At 51.0% G+C, this 20132-nt stretch overlaps 1 protein-coding gene and 1 long non-coding RNA gene across 10 annotated transcripts in view; one reads left to right on the top strand and one right to left on the bottom strand.

Annotated features, from left to right (window-relative positions):
• Positions 1-20132, bottom strand: part of NDST2 (N-deacetylase and N-sulfotransferase 2) — a 266023-nt gene that overhangs the window by 13792 nt on the left and 232099 nt on the right. For 8 of the 9 annotated variants that reach the window (XM_032778287.2, XM_075072989.1, XM_075072990.1 and 5 more), the window contains 10 exons: positions 18848-18935; positions 18348-18502; positions 16613-16798; positions 15839-15967; positions 9004-9186; positions 8100-8196; positions 7233-7356; positions 4973-5147; positions 4545-4715; positions 800-909 (listed from right to left, as the gene is read on the bottom strand). In XM_032778287.2, the coding sequence (XP_032634178.1) occupies positions 800-909; positions 4545-4715; positions 4973-5147; positions 7233-7356; positions 8100-8196; positions 9004-9186; positions 15839-15967; positions 16613-16798; positions 18348-18502; positions 18848-18935 (1418 nt within the window). Of the gene's footprint in view, positions 1-795; positions 910-4544; positions 4716-4972; positions 5148-7232; positions 7357-8099; positions 8197-9003; positions 9187-15838; positions 15968-16612; positions 16799-18347; positions 18503-18847; positions 18936-20132 lie in introns of those variants that run through there. The other variant, XM_032778291.2, reaches the window with a different exon arrangement.
• Positions 9123-14209, top strand: LOC142047845 (uncharacterized). Its single transcript, XR_012657111.1, has 2 exons — positions 9123-12820; positions 13635-14209. It is a non-coding gene; the product is annotated as an uncharacterized LOC142047845 (long non-coding RNA).

Below are 20132 nucleotides of genomic sequence, written 5' to 3'. Positions count from 1 at the left end.
CTCACCTTTGTAACTGTTGCTCTTCGAGATGTGTTGCTCATATCCATTCCACACCCGCCCTCCTTCCCCACTGTCGGAGTAGCTGGCAAGAAGGAACTGAGGAGCGACGGGCCGGCAGGGGTATATATCCAGCGCCATAGCGGCGCCACTCCAGGGGCGACCTGCCAGCCCGCTGAGTGTTGCTAGGGCAAAAGTCTCCGACGAACGTGCACGCAGCGCGCGCACACCTACTGGAATGGATATGAACAACACATCTCGAAGAACAACAGTTACAAAGGTGAGTAACCGTCTTTTCCAGGTAATTTCAACATCCATACCAACAGCACTTCATGACTTCAGTGTCTCTGTCAAAAAGTGCTCAGCTCAGGCAGGGATCTAGAACAACATTAGGTTACTTCTCCATCAGCAAGCAGGGGACACCACACAATGAGACGACGAGTCCAAATATGGGGTGCTGTACTGCCTACAAAAAGAATAACCAGACTTCTCTACTATCCCACGCTAATTCTTGGCTCGCATGAAGCTAAGTGACAGGTGGATGAAGGCGAGCAGCATTTTCCAGCCAGCTCTGGGAATCAAGTGCTTCAGCATGTTGTTAGATCACATAAGCACAGTAGAGAAGCTTCTTTAAACTCACCACACCAGTCAGGCCAACTTGCAATCCCTTCTCAGGAGAGGCCAGGGACAAAGCTCATGACAGACCACCTCTCCTTTCACCTGAGGTGAAGGTCACGAGCAAGCTCACAATGCAGCTGCCTAGCAATATTAGCAGTGGTACGCACATACTGACGAATCTTACTTAAGGGCCTGGGTGTAGTTGAAGAGTGGTGTCACCCCGAGAAACTTCTGGATGTTCTCCATGATGGAAGCAGGGCTATGCCGGAGCTCCTGGCCATCCACAATCAGAATCTGAAACAGAGAGTCCACAAAGCTTTCAGTGTGAGCTAAGTCAGCCTCTGGCACCAACCCAGAGAGCAGCCCATCTGGAACAGGACATTGCCCCAAGAGCCCTAACACCTGCGGCTTCCAACCCTCAAGAGCCTGAGGGGAAAAGCTGGTGCTGTTCCTCTTTTGGGTGCTGGACCTTTTTTGCTGGAGATAGAAGAGTCCTAACGTGACCAACATTTACAACATAAAAACAGCTCAAAACAGGGTGTCAAAATTTTTAGCCTGTAACTGAGCACCTAGCCTCAGCGCTAGCCATCAATTACATGTATCCTTTTTGACAGCCAATGCTTCCTTTTTACATGACAGTCTGCTCTGGCTCATTTCCCTCCCTCAGAGGATGAAAGACAATAACCATCAGTCTCTTTGTACTAGCTGGACTCTCCATGAAAGAGGAAATCATCCAAGAGAAAAGACTTGGTGTGAGTTCTGGGGAGCTGGGCCCTAGACCACTCCAGATCCAGTAATGAAACAGAAGCCCTTGGCCACAGAAGGAGATGGCTTTTGGCAATTTTGATGGAAGGTCAGGCACTGTGGGGAGGCGATGTATCTCTCTGCAGACACTGAAGTTGACCTCAGAGTGGGCAATCTGCTTTTCCTCTCCTAATCTGGGGTGGGTATCTTCTAGTGGCAGGAGGAGATGATGGAAAGGCCTCTGCCCCTCACCTATGGAGTCACTCTGATAAACCTGCATGGACACAAACCATTGTAAAGAACTGTGGGGTATTAGCAAAAAGTTTGAGAATCCTTCTCCATGCAATTAGTTCATTGTCCAGGGCAGACCTAAAGCTCTGCTCCTTGTGTGCCCAGAATCCCAGGCCAAATAAATAGTTACAGGAAGCTGTGCCCCAGTGCTGTACAACCATTACACCGTTAGCGTTTTTTGGGGGATTCCTCTTTGGAGAAACCCAGTTTTTAGGACCAGTTCTTTCTTAAAGGGGCCATTAAACCCACCCAGTCACTCTGGCCATGGGACTGGAAGGTGCAGGACTGCACCATTTCAGCCAGGCAAGAAGGGCAATCTTATGCAAATCTCTGTTGCCAGTTATGGTAGGTAGCTTTTGTAAAGCAAAGTGGAGAGAGATCCCATTGCTTATAGAGAGAGATAAAGTCTAGGCTTCCAGCTCAGACAGCAGGTCACGGGTCCACAGTACACTTCTAGCAATAATGAGGATTCAGTGAATAAATAATGTATCGCTTTCCATCCGTCCCTGCCACAGCACTCTCCCAAATCACTTTGTGGTGTTATCTCGTTTACTGGGTGACTGCAGCTCAGCAGATCTGTGACTTGGGCAATGACTCCACACTGTCAACCCTGTGCTCGCTCCACTCAGAGCCCAGTTGCCTGACCTCAGCTCTGCAGATCTGTGCTTGTAACTAAGCCCTTTGCTTCTCTCCCTGATGGGCCCATGCCCTTTGTGGTGTCCTAGAGAAGCAGTATTTCCTGGGTCAGTCTTCCAAAGGTGACATATCCATGTCCTTTTGCATAACCAGCTCCTTCAGGGTATGTCTTTATTGCAGAGTTTACTTGGATGTTGTCCCTAGCCCCACTCCTGTCCCCCCACAAACGCTCTGAGTTGAATGGTGCTTTAAACCCGGGCTAGCTGGTTTCTCTGGGAGCATGGGCTAGTGGGCTGCTGCTGCATTCAGACTGGTAACCTGCCCACTTTGCAGAGAGGACACAGACTAAATCACTTCAGTGCCAGTAGGCTTCCAGCACCTCCCACTATTCCCAAGAAGGGCAAACAAGGTCTCCTTCAATTGACTAGAAAAGGACGATAGAGTGGCTCAGCTTACTGCAGCGCTGACAACCATGGGATATGCCCCCCGCAGTAAGTGACACACACAAGGGACAGAAACACCAGTGAGGACATAGTACCTTGCGTAGGGCTTGGCAGTATGGCTGCTCACCCCCAGGCCAGGCTAACCTGAGTGCTGATCACCCAAGTTAACTCCCCACTAGGGACAGCCACAGTCTTATTCTAAAGAGTTCTAGTCCCTGCCCGGTATGGTATTGGGTGCTCTGATGCTCATTCTGTAGAGAAATACAAAGTCAGCCAGAAAGAAGAGCACAGGTGATTTTGTACAGAGCAGGAGGGTTCCGAAGTTCCATGTTTTTACAATGCTTCAGGGTGGTTGTGATTAGTTATGCTGAAAAGTTTTCTTGCTGTATTATGTCCTGACATCATTTTAAGTGCCATCCTCTGCTAAGAGGGTATTGTCCTCTCTTCACTCTCATCTGCTCAAACAGTCCGGTCAGCGAGATGTGAGCCCAGGGATGTGCCTGCGCACTTTATGCAGGACAGACTCCTTCCACCATCTCCCTGGCTCTGACCACCAGATGAAAGCACTAGCCTGTCTCCTGTGCTGGGGATGCTGCTGTTGCCTTTCCAGTTGCTGCATTTGAATTAAACTGGCAGGGTTTACAAGCTGTTGGCTTAAGCCAGAATTCTCCAGGAGATGTGGAGGGAACAGCCCAGGGCCGGGGCTCTCCCTGGACAACATACTGCCTTAGAGGAGTTAATATCTGTTACTCCTCACTGCAATTGCACAACTCATCTACTCTTGTCAGGCACTGGCTCTGCTCCGACAGCAACAAGGCCATGAACACAGATTCTGGCTTTGTTTTACCTTTGCCTGTTAGTACTACAGCAGTACTACGTTTTCTGGGAAGCAGAACCACTGCCTGGTCTTAGAGCTATTGCTGCTGAAGGGAATAAGTGGCTGAAAATGCATGATGGGATCTGCTGGCTCATACACCACCTGAGAATAACTCTGACAACAGAAGCCAAGATCCAGGAAATCTTGCTTTACATCTGTCAGAAAAGAGAAGTTGCTAAAATGTTTTCTGACTCCAAGCACACAGGAGAGTTTGTAAATGTCCTGTCACAATGAAGACAGATTCAGAGACGGAAACGAGCTGTAGTTTGTGCTGACCGACCTAGAAATCTATAAACAGAAGGCCAGCTGCACTCCAGACTTCAGTAGTCTGGGGACTCCAGATACCTCTCCAAAAAAATCCACACTCAGCAGCGCTACAGGCTTCATGAGATGGGAAAGAAACAAGTGAATGTGACAAGCAGCAGAGTCCAACGCTACGGTATCACGACAGTAGCTGAACACCCGTTGGGCAGGGGGACACACTGCCAAGATAAACGCAAGAGAACCTAATGCTGCAGTAAGCTAGTGCTTCCTGGACCTCCTAATGCTGCTGTGCTGTCTGAGCACTCAGCCACCTAGTACACACAGGCACTAGGAAACCTGTAGACACTTGATCCTGATTGGATAGACACAATGTCAGCCTGATTCTCTATCAGGTAACATGGAGGGAAGGAAGCAGCAGTTTATATCCCCCTCCCCCAAAAAGAGTCATAAGCTAAAGTGGAGAGAGAATGAGACAGACGGGGAGTTTCCTGTCTCTATAGCCACCAAGCTGAACTCTGAACCCATTCCCTGTGCATCATGCTTCACTTGGGACTGTGGCACCCAGCCCCTGGGCACTAGGGCTTTCTGACCCTCTTCTCCAGAGCTGCTCATTAACCCAGAACAACCTTCTGCCGAGTACTAGAGACGCTGCCAAGTGCAGCAGAGCTCTGTACCTGCCCAGAGGGGTAATACGTCAGCCATCGTTCCAGGTGAGTCGAATACATTCCAGGGAGCAGGCAACGGCTCTGCAGATTGCGCAGCTCTAGGTGGGCCTGGGACTTTGCAGTAATCACCTGGTAGAAGGTGTAATTGAGAGCTACAGGGTCACTGTGAGCGCGCTGGTGCTGGGAAACAAACACATGGTTAGGAGGTCAGAACACAGAACTCTGCCCTTCCCCAGCCAATGTGCATGCAGCCCCCTGCTCTCTGCTGCCCTTGGGCACCACAAACACATCCCAGTTCTCCTGTGAATAAATCCACACACTCCCATCAGTACTAACCCATCCTGGTCTCCCAGGAGAAATCCATTCGTACAGGGGCTGCATGCCACACTGGAGCAGATCTCCAACCCTCTCCAGGGCCCCCCGGGAAGGAGCGATACCTGGTACCAGGAGTAGGCTCGGATGGCTGGGTTGATCAGAATGGAGATGATTTTGGCTCGTGGAAGCAAGGCTGCGCCACGCTTCGGTACCACCTCTGTGTCAAAGTAATTGGCACTTTTCTCAAACATGAAGTCTGTGCTGGCGTTGGAGGGGATGGGGAAGAATTCCATGTACCTGTCAAGTGGAGCAAACCAGGAGAGCCTGATGGCACACATGAGGGGAGCACACCCCAGCAGAAAACTGGCACGGGGCAAACCAGCCTGATGGCACCTCAGGGCTCTAGAAGGCATGCAGAGGAGCTTGGGGTGGCCAGACTCATGGAGAGTCAACGAGGGGATGACACAGAACGAGGATAATGGGGAACGAGTAGGGTCTAATGTGGAGTAGAGGGGGATGCAATAAGGGGCACAGAGATTGCCCTGAATGTAGGGCACAGCACCCTCGGGTGGTGCCTGGAACTACCTGGGGATGCAGACAGGCCTCAGGATTATTCCCAGGGTCTCTGCTTTCAGTGAAAACAAGTGAAACTCTAACTCAGCGGTTCCCACCATGGCGCCTGTGGGGACATCTAAATGCGCCCGTATCCTGGCCGCCGGTGAAGCATCCGCCGAAATGCCACCGAATTTCTGCTGCGTTTTGGCGATGACGCCTCTCGATGATGTCACTTGTCGGCGGCAAGTGACATCATCGAGAGGCGTTGCTGACGAAACGCTGCAGAAATTCGGTGGCGACACCTCTCAATGATGCCACTTGTCGCCGACAAGCGACGTCATAAAGAGGCGTCGCCGCTGAAATGCCACCGAAATTTGGCGGCATTTCGGCGGGTGCTCCACCGCCGCCACGGTTCTTTGTCTGGTGCCCACCAGACGAAAAAGTTGGGGACCACTGCTCTAACTGTTGTGTGAAGAACAAAGGACGGCCCAGTGGGTAGCATCCAGCCAGGACTTGAAGATCTGGGTTCAGTTCCCTGCTCTGCCAGTGACTTGCTGTGTGATCTTGGGCAAGTCATTTAGTCTCTCTGTGCCTCACTTCCCCCCTCTGTACCACAGGGACGCGAGTCCTGCCCTGCCTCACAGGAGTGCTGTGAGGATAACCACACTGTAGACTGTGAGGTGCTCATATACTAGGGGGATGAGATACATACAAGAACTGTAGGGCTTGTCTTCACTGTAAAGTTATCTTGAGTTATATCTGTTTAACTCCCTGAGTGGACACTTTCGTTCTGGACAAGAGTGCTCACATAGGGTTCTACACTGGTATAACTAGAGCAGTATAAAAATTCCCCATGTAGACAGACTAACTGACCGACCAAAACAAATGTAGGAGACAAAGACATCTGCTTGGGTCCATAGAGAGCGTGGAACAATAACTCATGGTGTGAACCACCCTGTCCATCTCAATGGGCACTAATTGGGCACAGCTGCCTTGTCTACACTAGCTATGCTGGAATAGCTATGCTGGCAAAGGAGTGCTTTTGCTGGTTCTGGGTAGTCCAACCTTTTCACTGCTGCGGGTAGCATGCAGTTGTCTGGAGCTCTTCCACGGGCCATGTATATAAATATGTGCTCTACAAAATGATGTCCTTCAAGCAACATGACTTCACATGTACTGTGCATGCAAAGCCATGCCACACGGAGGACGCCATTTTGTTGAGCTGGACATGTTCGGGCCTGGAAAGAATCGGCCCATGGGACACATCCGGCCCACAGGCCACGAGTTGGACCACTCACTGCTTCACCAAACAAACTTAGCTATACACTGGCAAAAGGACTTATACAGGCAACCCCTTTTTATTATTGGGTTTTTGCCACATTTGTTACCAATTTAGCTATGCCAGCAAAACCTTTGCATGTAGCCCAGACCTCAGATGCCAGTGACAATACTTTAAACATGAACACATCAGAGCATGTGACAAAGGAGAGCAAGTATCGTATGGAGATTTCCCCAATCTGCTCTTGGGCAGACTTTCACAGCACATGCAGGGTTGCAGGGGCATGCGTGGCTTTATTTCCCTGAATGGGACTCTGCTTTCAAAGTTTAGGAAAAAGCTGAGCTTGTAGCAGGTGTGTAGCTGGGGCGTAGCAAGTGGAAAAAATAGAGCGAGCTCTTGTGAGACCGTGAGCACCCAGAGCTGCAACGTGCCAGACAGAAATGGAGGGCTTGCTGAAACACTCGAGGTGGATGGAGCCCAGGGACATTCAGGAGGATGCAACATGACAACTGATCCCTATAGGGGAGCACAAGAGCTCGGATGCTTACCAGTCAATTCCTTTATGATAGTTGGGCCCATTGAAGAACTGGATCTCTTCAAAGGTGGCTGGACTCAGGAAGTTACTAGTGACCGCTGGGTGCATGGTCAGGAAGAAGTGCACAGCTGTTGTGCCTACAACGAACAACAACAATTAATGGAGCTGGAGTCACCCAGGGTACTGAGAGAGGCTGGTGTCTCCTGACGACTCTGCTGAGAGCTTCCAGCATGCTGATAGTCAGCCAAGCCAGGTATCCTTACTATGCAGCAACAGTGTGGCACGGGCACAGGGCACAAGAGCTGCCAGGGGCACAGGCACACCAGCAGAGATCCCCAATGGCTCATGTGAGAGGGATGGCAGCTGGGCTGGAAAGAGGTTCACCCATAGGACTGAGGCCCCCATTCTACACAAATGGCTGGCACCTGTCATTGCTGGAAGTGGCGGCTCAGCTCAATACCCTTCTAGCCAAATCACTGCCCACAGCAATCCCAGATGAGTTACCGACCCCATGTACAGACCTGGTCCCAGACCCTGTGCAGTGTGTCAGCGTGAGAGGGCACAGACCTGTTACTGGGAAGGCACTAGAGAGGCACATTGGCTCGGCTAAAGAGGGTCAGGACTCGTGTGGGTAAACCAAGAGCCTGCACTACTTCTCGCGGTGACTTAACTGGTGGGGCTCTTTCCTGCGAGTTTGGATTATGCCCCAGCAGGGTGGTAGGAGCAGTGTGCTGATGGAGGTGCTGCACTTTGGGTGGGACAAACCAGAAACCCTAATCACATGTGATCACTGGCTGCTGCTGTACAAATCTACGAACTGTCTGTCTGCGTAGGAGGCAGCCAAGCCAGGAGTTTATCTTTAAATGAGCTATACAATTACCAGTTTTCTGGGGTCCAATGACAAGGAACTTGGGGAGCCGGTCACATGTTTTCTCTTTGGACCAGATATCTTTGTGCCTCTTATCGTCACAGGGATTCTGCACAACAGAGTGAACAGGCTTTAATATTAGCAAGGGAGCAATGATGAGGGCTCCTGCGGATAGAGCGTAACACACAAGGAACAATTCACAGCTACATCCCCATTCCGCTGAGTGCCAGCAGGCTGCACTGCACAGACCAAGCCATGGGAACATCTTCCAAAGCATCCAAGTGATTTAGGAGCCTAGGTCCCTTTTGAAAGTGCTACCCGCAATTCCTGTCCAAAGTAACCAAGATGTGGGCCCATCATCACTTCTGGGCTGAAAAGCAATCCCTTCCTTGCTGCATCCCAGCACAGCAGCTCTGGCAGACTGACAACACCATCATCTTCACTTCATTTCATCTGCTTATTAACATGCAGAGAGCTGCTGTACTGGGATGAAATGAAATAAGCATGTTTTTATTTAACCAACACGAATTCTATACTGTGAAATTACGTCAGGATAAGTCACATTAACATGCCTGCAAGCTCTTCCAGCCCCATGGACATTCCTTCCCCCCAGTTACATCCTCAACTAGCCAAGTACCTGGGACCCCCTCCAGGCCAATGAGAGCTCTCTCTGTCCCCACAGCTCACACCAGGAGCGTGGCCCATCACTCCCTTCCCCCAACGTCATGTCTTTGGGATCTGAGGAGGGAGGCAACAAGGACCAAGCCCTGTTCCGACCCTTCTGGGCACTGGAGCGGCAGTGTCACCATGGCAACCCTTCCCTCTCCATGTACCTTCCAAAGAGAGAGCAGCCTCCTGCAAAAGGCCATGGGGAGGAGTCCTGAATGGCTAAGGAAGATCAGAACAGCCTATTCACCTGCCACAGTGGGTTCTTCTCCTGGGGAAAGATTTCAAAGTACTTCTTTGCCAGATGGACAGGAGGCAGAGTCTGCAGGCGAAGGTTGGTCCAACACTGCACAAACTTGACCAGGCTCTCAAAAGTGTACAGCCCCAGCCGGTCGTTCCCATAGTTAGACAGGTGTGTCATGAAGATGCTGATCTGCAAACAGGGAACACAAGGAGCATTTACAAGTCAGGTAACAGCCCTGTGTCATCCCATCTGCTCTTTGCCACCCTTCTGCATCCCATCACCAGACAGAAGCTGCTGGCTTCCCAGGTCTGCTCTGGCTATCTGAGCTGGCGAATGTGCATCTCTCCTAGGGTATGGGGCAAAGGCAAGAGAATATATTGTGCCCCCTGGATTACTGCTCTGCAATCCACACCTCTGCTCCAGGCAATGGGCACCGTGGGGAGAGGGAAGTGGGTTATTTTCCAAATAGCCCCAATTGGGCTTGTCCTGGAAAATCCCAAGTGCAGACCATGTGTGAATCAGAGTGTGTTCTCTGACAGAGTCCCAGCGCAGTTATTAGTGCCGCAGACAGCTGGAACAGGGATCCTGCTCGGCCCTTACAAAACACTGACTGATGGGGACAGGACCTACCATGGATCCTAGCTCTTCCGGCAAGTGCACTGTGCATTCCCAGAGACAGCAACTTACCTCTCCTAGGAGCCCCAGACCCGGACACTCACAAGTCAAACACATTCCCACCCTGAACGAGCCACAGCTCCACATTCCAGGTGACCACAGGACAGTTTTGGAAGCTGGGATGAGGCTAAAGTAGTGATTTATCCACAGTGACCCTCTTCAAGCAATCAACAGCTCGGAAAGCTCCTGTCCAGGAGGGAATTGGGAGCAGAATCTCCTGTATGCTCAGAACTGGAATTCAGTTCTTCCTTCTCTTCCCATTGTTAGAGGGGATCACAAGCCCTGAGAGCAGGGCACTCCCTGCACTGGCTGTGGCATGTGCCAGCTTGAGCAGGGGACACTGAGAGCTGGGCAGGGGAGTGCTGAGGCTGGCTTTGGGTGTCAAGCAATGTCCTGGAAGAAGCAATCCCGGGCAGACTGGATGATCTCACAGGAGCATCCCAGATCCCGAGTCTGTGGGAAGCAAGCTTCGATTCACCAGCAGCGTAAGGAACAATCTTGGGTTCACTCTTTAAAACACTAAAAAATACACTGGGACATGAGCCTTGGGGCGTGGACATCCCTGCCTATGCTCTCGCCAGGGAACAGACATCCTCCACCAAAAGGTCCTCCCGGGGGTGGGCATCCCCCTCCTGAACTTTTTGCCAACTTTTGGGCATGGGACCCTCCCAAAGCTCAGGAGCATGTGCATATCCTCCCTAAACCCCTGGGAGGGCACCTTCTGCCCACCAGGTTACAGGGCTCTGCAGAGCTGATATGAGACACTCTCAGGTCTGTAGCCAGCATGAGCTGCTGCATTCACCCTGCCTTGCTGAACCGCTTACTCCCGTCATTGCATTTGTTTGTCCCCCAGACAGTTTGCTTTTAAGAATTTTAGCGCTCGGCTGAAAGTGCTGCCAGCTCGAGTTCTGCACACGTCTTTGATGGCTCAGTCCCTGTGACGTTCCAACGCACTACTGGGCACAAATGCTGTGAGACCAAAAGGTCAGCAGCACAGCAGGAGAGCCCCTCACTGGGAAGGAAACAGGTGGTTTAGCACCCCAGGATGCAAGAGGGGCCTGGGTAATCATGTGGGCACCCACTGCTGGAAAGCTGGAGGCGAATCACTGTGAGGCTGGGGGAGCAGGTCCACCTGGCAAGGTGAGAGGAACAGGCTCAGGAGTAGCTGTCCATGCATCAGGAGAAAGCATCCATTTCTCCAACTGCTTGGGGAGCCACTCGATAGACAGGGATCATTGCACAATGACCCCTTTCCTCACCGCTGACACAGCCCTCCTGCTCTGGGAGTGGGGATTCAATCACCACCCCTGCTTGCCCGGAACACTGCCAGGATGACAAATGTGGCACATAATGCAGGCAGTCAAATCTCCAGGCCTGCCATGACCAGTTCTGGTAACATCATTGCCCATAAACGGTCCCAAGCAAGAGGAATTGCAACCAAGCAAGTCAACCAGGACATGCAGGGCCACTGCCCTCCTCTTCCTACTGAGTCTGGCTGTCTCGTAACAGTAGAACATGCCCCATCAGATCAGGCCAGGTGGCCTGCCGTGCCCTGACTGGTCCTGCCAACACAGCCTTGAGCGAACCTGCTGATGTAATCTATGACCAAGCTCTGCCCCTCAACTGACCCACAACTAGCTTGGCAGTAAGCCCCCATCTGCAGCATGGCATTATCTCCCCTGCTCAGCCCTGACATGGAGCTGCAGACAGAGAAGCCTGGAGTTCAGAGAATAGATGATGAGGGAGACTTCAGCAATATAAAGCAACAGGGGTGGGTATAGCAATGGCCTTAATGGCATGTGGTGTGAACAGAAGGGCCTATGAGAAGTGCTCAGAAACATTCCCCTTTGCTGCTAGGAAATACAGCCAGGGCACGTGGTGGCCTGTAGGCATCTATTGTCAGTCCTGAGATCAAGGCTTGCTCACTAGTCAGAAGATCAAACATCATCTGTTGACACTGCAGAGTTAGCCATACAGCCAGGACTCCTGCACGTGGGCCACACTCAGGCAGGCTGGAAGCACCACAGAGGAGTGCAAAGAAGCTGTGCCCCCAGTCTGCTATGGATCACTGACCACGATGCGGGGCTGACGGCTTTCTCCAAACAGTGGGATGTCTCTATCAGTGGGGTTGGAGAGCAAAGCTCTGGGCTCCCTCTGCAAACAGAAGCAGTGAAGATGTGCTGATAGCACAGCCCTCCTCTGCTTGCAGGGAGGAAGGGAAATGAGGGAGAAATACCCAGCAGAAGGAAAGATCCAAATATAGGAAGAGACTGAAGGGGCTCAGAGGAGCCTAGAGAGTCATAGTGGGGAGCCAAAGCCACAGTGCTCTGGGGACAGTTTTATCGGCTAGAAGACACCACAACCCTTGAGAGATGCCACGGCGGTGCCTGCAGTGGGCAGCCAAGGCCTAGCTGTACTGCAGCAGGGCTCTTGGAAGGGTGGAGTTCACCTTACACCACATTGAGGGCACCAGATAATCTGAGAGAGCACGAGTCACAGCCTCTGGGCGAGGCAGTGAGCTTCAGAACTGAGCCTGTCCAGGGTGATGCTGATGCCAATGATACAAAGACTGACTCTCTGGACACAGGCTTGTGTATCTCCTTCTGCTGAAGGGGACAGATAAGGCGATGACAACTGTTAACGTAGGTGGATTTGCTGGCTGTATAAAGGTAACGGCCTAAGTCTTGGCCAACACCTGACTTCACAGCTGAAAGCAGGAATCTTTACAGCTTGAGCTAGAAAGCCAGGCTGGGGTTGTGGAGCAGGTACAGCAGGCTGCATAACACACACTGATCAGCTTGTTACAGGAACAGTTACATTACTGGTGGGTCAGTCACAGCCTGTGATCGTGTCAGGGACCCAGTGTGTGTTATAAGAATTTATCATCACACTCCCAGCCCTGCCTCTAGCACCAGAGCTGTGCTAAACAGGAGGAAGGTGGTTGAATAGAGGGCTGAATTTCCCACAGTTCTGCGTTCCAGCTAAGTCAGAGGGAGGTGCTGCAATCCAGACCCACAGGCCCAGGAGCAGACAATGCACCAGAGGAACAGCAGCATCACTAATGTATCTTACAAATCCTGCAAATCAAGTGAGGTGCCGAAGGATGAGAGAAGGGGTCCTATGGCTCCCACCTGTCCGCTGGAGAAAGGTAACCCAGTAACCCCTGATTTCTCAGCCTGACTTCCACTACAGGCAGTACTGGAAACAGGAGTGCAAGTAGCGCGGTACCCTCCAGTACGCAGTAACCGCAAGAGATTTTAAGCGGGTACGGGGTACCAGAAAGACTTGGGGCTAGCCCCCACCACTCCGGGGGGGGGGGGGGGGGGGAGGGGAGAAGCCAAGCCAGAAAATGCTGCAGTTAAGGTGGCACTTGCAGCTTTCACTCTGCCCCATTCGGACGGGGGGGGGCTGCACTCTGCTCCTAAGGCCATGGCTACACTGGCGCTTTACAGCGCTGCAACTTTCGCGCTCAGGGGTGTGAAAAAAACACTCCCCTGAGCACTGCAAGATACAGCGCTGTAAAGCCCCAGTGTAAACAGTGCTGCAGCGCTGGGAGTGCGGCTCCCAGTGCTGCACGTACACCAGTGCTGCAAGCTATATCCGTAGAAGATGTGGAGTATGTGCAGTGCTGGGAGACCTCTCTCCCAGCGCTGGCGCTGCGACCACACTCGCGCAGCGCTTTGAAGTTTCAAGTGTAGCCATACCCTTAGAGGAGCAGACGGCAGCTAGGGAGGGCATTCATTCTTTATATGGCTTTAACCACAATACATATGCTAACAAACTTAAACAAAGGCTTTGTTTAAGTTTGTTAGCATATGTATTGTGCTGTTAAGTTGGTCAGGGGTCCTTAAGAGGGGAAGGGTGGGGGGATAGGGGGACGGAAAGTGTTTAAACTGTATTTTTGATTCTGTTTCTCCCCATTGATCTGAATTATCCATGACTTCCATACTGTATCACATCAGGTCAAAATCATTAGAGGAGTGCCTCTGCCTGCACTGACCAGAGGATGTTTGGATTCTGATGTCAGCCCAGTTCTGCAGCCTTACAGGAATCAGGTGTTGTCCCCAGTGTATACAGAATTCTTCTTTGTAGCCAAACTAGTCTAACATGCATTTTGTTAACTGGAAATGGAGCAGCAAAACAAAGAAAATAAATGCCTTATTTTCCAGCTTCGTGGGTGAGAGAACTATAAGTCAAGACTATAATGCTGGACACTGACTATCTTAAACCAGCTGCCTCAGGAATCTGCCAAGAACTTTGCTGAAAATATGTTCCTCATCTTAGCAACAGAGCTCAGACTTATCACACATCTGCTCACCTTTATTCGAATGAAGCTCCTTCTGATCTGACAGCTCAGGCATTGTCAGAACAATTTACATCCAGAACAATTTAGAAACTTGGAACCTAATTCTGTAAACCCTTAATCATTTGATCAATCCCACTGAAGACAATGGGACTATTTGCATGGCTATGGACCTCTTTTGTAGACTGGTAAGAGTTTCAGGAGTCTGTTCCCATAAAGGAAGTTTAGGATACAGTTCTACTTAAAATTTGTCTTTTAATAAGTCAGACATATGCTGAAATGGCTCCTAACCCAACTCCCATATTCCATATAAACAAACCAAATACTACATATTTGTGGGGAAAGTGAGTAGTTAAGCATGTTGATGTTTGTATGTACAAAGAGGGGTGTCGGAGGAGACAGGGGGAGTGTGATGGGGCCCCGGGCTGGGCGGAATCACATGGAGGGTCACGTGAGGCGGTCACGTGCCCCCCCTTGTGTCTCTCCCATAAGTGCAGTACCAGCAAGAAATGATTTCTACTTGCACCACTGACTAGAAACCACAGGCCGGGAGTCTGTTTGTGGTGACTGAAGGAGGGGAACAGCCAGTGTGGGTTGGTGCTTTGTGCATTAGGACACAATCATCTGGTCACCACTTTTTACATAACAAAACTACCCTCTTGGATACAGATGGGGAGCCCAGTGGATTGTGATCTCTGGATTTCAGCAAGGCCTTTGGCCCAGCGGTGCCCTCACTCCCAGTGCAGACACTGAAACAGACAGAAAAGGGTAGGGAAGATGAGCTGAAATGATCCAAGGGACCAGAGAATGATGAATTTATGAGAGAAGATGAGAGTAATAATGGTGGTTCCCCTTAAGCTAGGGGTGGAAAATACAATAACTCTGACTGGATAATAATACCTACACCAAGACAGGACACTTCTAGGGGACAGGAGGAGTAAACTGGTTTAAGTTTAACAAAGGAAATTAGGGAAGATCTTTGGACCCGAGACCAATGTGACACACTCACTAGGTATCTGTAAGGAAAGAGAATGTCTGGGAAGTTTAGCAAGGGAGTGATAGACCAAGGGATGGACTAGGAAATGCAAGGCCCCTTCGGCTGCCTCCTTCTCAATTTTCTGAACCTGACAGTCTGAGCGTACTGTCTCTCCATTTATTTTGCTGGATTTAAAAGAATAGAGGTGGGAAAGCCCCCAGCTGCCATCTGCAGCAGAAAGCTGGGAAGAGACTGGAGAGTGCAAAGACAGTGCATTACTCAGGAGTTTGCTGGAGCCAGGCAGTGAGGGGTGAGGGGGCAAGGGGGCAGGAAAGAGCTGTCCCAGACCTGGAGCTCCTGAAAATGCCTCAGGCAGGATAGCAGCATCACAGGAAAAACTGTTTCACATGTATCCAAGTTTCAAGGAAATGGAGGGGGGGAACGACACACACACCCAGAGGAGGATTTGTCACAGCTCCTGAAGACAAACCAAATGCAGCCAGATGCACAAGCAATAAAGGGAGCTAAGGACTTTTGGCTCAGCAATTCGTTGGGGGAAGACTGCAGGACGGGTAAGAGGAGCTCCAGCGTCTGGCTGGACTCAGCGCGCCAGCCCCTTCTTCCAATCCTGTGCTTGGAGAGGTTTGCTCTGGCTGACCCTGAACTCTGATACAAATTGACAGGGTACAAAAGGGCAGCAGGGTTTTCCAAGAATCCCCCTAAGCAGCAAGGGCTGCTTTAGCCTTCTCTGTCCAGGTGAGCAGCTGCCCCTCTTCCTTCAGCTCCACTCTTCCATTCTAGGCAAGCCTTGTGTATGAGGGCCTCCACCCCCCGCCCTCTCCATGGACACTGACAATGGGCCTTGCTTTCCACGCTGGCAAGCTTACTGGGTTCAGAAGCACTGTCAGGAAGAGTTCACCGCCCCGAATGCTTTTGTCCAACTCCTTGGAGCCCCCAGGATATTCATTGTAGAAGATGGTGTGAGTAAAAAGCCCACATGTCTGTCGAGGCAGCACCTAGTGGAGTCGGAGAGAGAGAACATTAGAGAGGAGGCTGTGAAAGTATGTGCATGGGTGTGTCAAAGCAGCACCCTACAGAATGATTTGGAGAGGACACCACGAGCGAGGGACCCAGAGCATCACAAGTTTACAGAATTCAGACATTCCCCTAATTCACTTGCTCATCCTGCTCTGAGTAACGGCACAGGGGATTAGTGGGATCTCAGCTTCATGCTAGCGTGCATGGTTCTCCACCACATTCCCACAGGGGCTGACCCATCCATCCAACACACAGGTCAGGGCAGGTGCTGCAGATGTGCCTCCTCAGAAACAGCCCTGGAGAGGAGTTGGCTCCTGCAGAGATGGTGCTTTCATGGGCCCGGGATGCATGGCTTTGTAGACACATACTTGCTGGTGTTTGAGAGTTTTCATTCTAAAACCTCACATACCGTAGCCTCTGCACTGCACTGACTCCAATCACAGAAGCACAACAACGGGCTCTTCCTCAGCTTTGACGGATGGTTTAGGGAAGGTTCAGCACTCAAGGTACTGGGTGGAGCTTCTCAACACTGGTCATCTAGAAGCCTCCCTCAGCTGACTGCCGCCATAGATCCTCCCAGAACTAACCCAAAGGGCTCCACTCTCCCAGCTGGTAACACTCACCATGATGCCGTTATGGATGAACCCTCGCCGGTACCGGGCGGGCCGCAGGTGAGGATACTCCTCAGTGCTGGTCACCTGGATGCCCCAGACGGATTTCCAGGCCTCATAGAGCTGTGTATGGATGGGATAAACTCCAGAATGATGGGGGGCTACAGCATAGCCCAAATCCGTGGGGATCCCATGTTCCTGGAAGCAGAACACAAATTCCTCTCAGTATTTAACTCCCCATTGTCTTTCATGAGAAGCACAGCACTGCGAGCAGTCTCCCCGGGGACCCTGTGTGAAATGGGAAGCTTTGAGTGCTGCCAGAATCTATCCACACAGGTAGCAAAGGTGCTTATACATCAATCAGGGCATTCAGCACTACAGCAGCTGCTCAACAGCCACGGGTCATTCGGGGCTGTGACAAACCAGACTAATTCATCGGCCTGACCTCAGCCCCATCGGTTACAATGGCCAAACCAGTCAGTGCTGCTGAAGAGGCAAATCCCACTCCTTTGCTGTCCAGAGGAGCATCACCAGAGCAGAAAAGCAAAACTGTGCCTGCCAAGTGTGGAGGGAAGGGAAGATGCAAGTTGGCTCTGTCTTCGAGAGAGTAATGCTAGGGAGAGCAGGGAGCAAGGAAGCTGTGTAGAGTGGATCGGGGACTTGGAGCCAGGTATTACATCAAATCAACAGGAAAAATTTGAATTTCATGGCTAGAACTTCATTGAATGGTTCTGGTGATGACAGGAATTAGGACACCTTTGCCCTCGTGGTTTACAATACATCCAGGGCCCCCTGACGGAGTCACAGCCTGTTAGGCTCATTGGCAAGGGTATTCTATATTAAGTGTGTTTAATTGCTCTCCGAGTTTTGTATCTCTTTGCAGTGGATGGCCACGTTTCTGGGCCTGTGTCTGAAAGAAAATAAAATCAGATATTTAACGGGGAAGAAAAGAGGTGAACTGTCGCATTGTGGTAGCTGTGCTCTGAGGTTAGGAGCACCCATGCTACCCAGAGTCAAGAGGTCCAGTGACCTGGGCATGAAACAACAGGTTCTTACTCCAATGGGGCTTGGCTTATAACTAATAAACCCATAACATGGGCTGAAGAGAGGCTTGTTTTCAAAGGAATCTGCAGATGTTTCACCCGCATGCCCTGTGCTGTGAGTATTAAGCATATATGGCCCCAGCAGCCCAGGACTTTACAGATGGTCCTCTCCATCCACTTGACAACAGGGAACTTCCCTTAAACTGAAGTGACTATCTGGGAGGCCAGTGTTCCTACCCTGAGCACCTTATGCTACTGATCAGTTGAGGGTAATGCACATATGGCCCCCTGAAAAACCTCAATGAAGCAATAAGGACAGAGCAGGAAATGCTTCTTTACAGCCAGAGTTTGTACCATACTTTGAATTGGATAGTAGAAGTAGCACCAGAATGACTCAGCAGCCAGTGCCCCATGCCCACACCCAGCACAGCGTTGAGAGCCATGCTTTGTAACGTAGTAGGAGCCACACACTGGTGCACAAGTACCAGGACACATGTTCCCCTGGGCACTAATGCTGAGTGTAATACTTTCAGGCTGTAGGGACCATGCACCAGGCCAGGGATTCACACTCAGCTTTCCAATCCACCAGGATTACCACATTAGTGCCTGGGCTCAGCAGGAGCCAAGCACCCATTCCGGGGTGGATGCTTTGGGATTTTGAAGCAAAGTGAATGAGCCTATGGATCATCGATGTCACCTCTTACCAGCGCAAACTGCTTGTTGAGCTTCATCTGCTCAGCCAATACGGTGACGTTGTGGAAGAGGTGAGGCTGCATGTGACTCCACATGTGCGGAAACCACCAGAACTCCTTCCTGTGTTTAAGCAGCATGTCATCACCTTCATCTTCCTCATCTGTACCTGCAGGGAACAGAAGGTCCATAACAGGAGGGTGGTCAGTGACCTGAGGCAGTGGCTAATCTCTTGTAATTCAACACTGGCAGCGCCCAGAGACATCCTGCATTAGTTTTACACACACCCGCCATACTCAGGGTGCTGCCAATACCACCATCCTGCTGGAGGCAGCCCCAGTATGCTCAGTTCATAAGAACTGAAGGAAATGATTCGATCAGACATACAGCATTTTAGAACCACAGGCTGTTCCCAGCACCCCAATATGCTGCTGGGGAGCTGTGCTACACTATGGGACACTGCAACCACAGGACACAGACTCAGGGGAATGTTAGGTGGGTGGAAGGAGCTTACCTGTGTGGTAGAATTTCCCAGAGAAGCCCAAGTTGAAAGTGAAACTGGGGACTAATGTTCTCAGCTTGTTCTGAGTGTTCAGGAGAGCCTGTTCGAATGGAACGAGAGAAAGAAAGATTCACATTCAGTTGCTCAGTCACATCTCTGCTTTGCTGCGTCCAGTTCAGTTCTGGAAGGAGGTAGAGTAGCATGGAATCCTGTTGTCCTCCATTGTGGCACGGCACCGTAGCCTAGAAGCAGTGGTTCTGAACTCGTGGACCAATCAGCACACAGCTGCGGCCCATGTGACATCCTCAGGACCATATAAGTATTGTATATATTGTGTGGATGCGGCCCCCATAACACATAGAGGGCTGCATATGTGGTCCGCAATGGTAAATAGATTGAAAACCACTGCCCTGGAGTGAACCATGAAGCAGGACCATGCCACGGAGGAATTTCTCAATTACACCCACAGGGACCCCATCCCGCTTGTCTAGGTGAGGGATGGACTATGCTCCATTACATGGAGTCTAGTCTTGTCTGCTGCATGACCATGTCAGCCCAAAGGCCACAATCAAGTGATGCCCCCTTGTCCACAGTCTCAAAACCACTGAAATGGATGTGAAATGCCTGTTCTGAGACAGAAAAGGGCAGCAAATCCCACCTCCCCATTGCAGCTTCTTAAGGCATCTCAGGCCCAACATCTAGGCTCCCTTTCTCACCCCTCCTAAGCTGGCCGGGACCATGTTGTTGAGTACCCACCCCAGAGCAGGCTAATGGAAGGCAAGTTTCTGTGCACTTTGCTGGGTCGGGCTCTCAAGGGTGGAGAGACAAAAGGGGAGAATTCAGTGCTACTGCAGGGATGAACATTAGGGAGTGCTCTCTGCTTTAAAAGGGACCCAGAGTTCACAGCATCACTCGTGACAGGATACTGGATATACTGCTGGGGCGGGCCCTTCCCAGGGGACCCCGCCACCGGCTACATGCTTCAGGGTGCGTTGTTCATAGAATCACAGAATATCAGGGTTGGAAATGACTTCAGGAGGTCATCTAGTCCAACCCCCTGCCCAAAGCAGAACCAATCCCCAATTAAATCATCCCAGTCAGGGCTTCATCAAGCCTGACCTTAAAAACCTCCAAGGAAGAATATTCCACCGCTTCCCTAGATAATCCATTCCAGTGCTTCACTATCCTCCTAGTGAAAAACTTTTTCCTAATATCCAAACTAAACCTCCCCCAGTGCAACTAGAGACCGTTACTCCTTGTTCTGTCATCTGCTACCACTGAGAACAGTCTAGATCCA

Source organism: Chelonoidis abingdonii, chromosome 16 (genome assembly GCF_003597395.2).
Source record: "Chelonoidis abingdonii isolate Lonesome George chromosome 16, CheloAbing_2.0, whole genome shotgun sequence".
Taxonomy (NCBI): Eukaryota; Metazoa; Chordata; order Testudines; family Testudinidae; genus Chelonoidis; species Chelonoidis abingdonii.
This window is presented reverse-complemented; position numbering and strand designations above follow the sequence as displayed.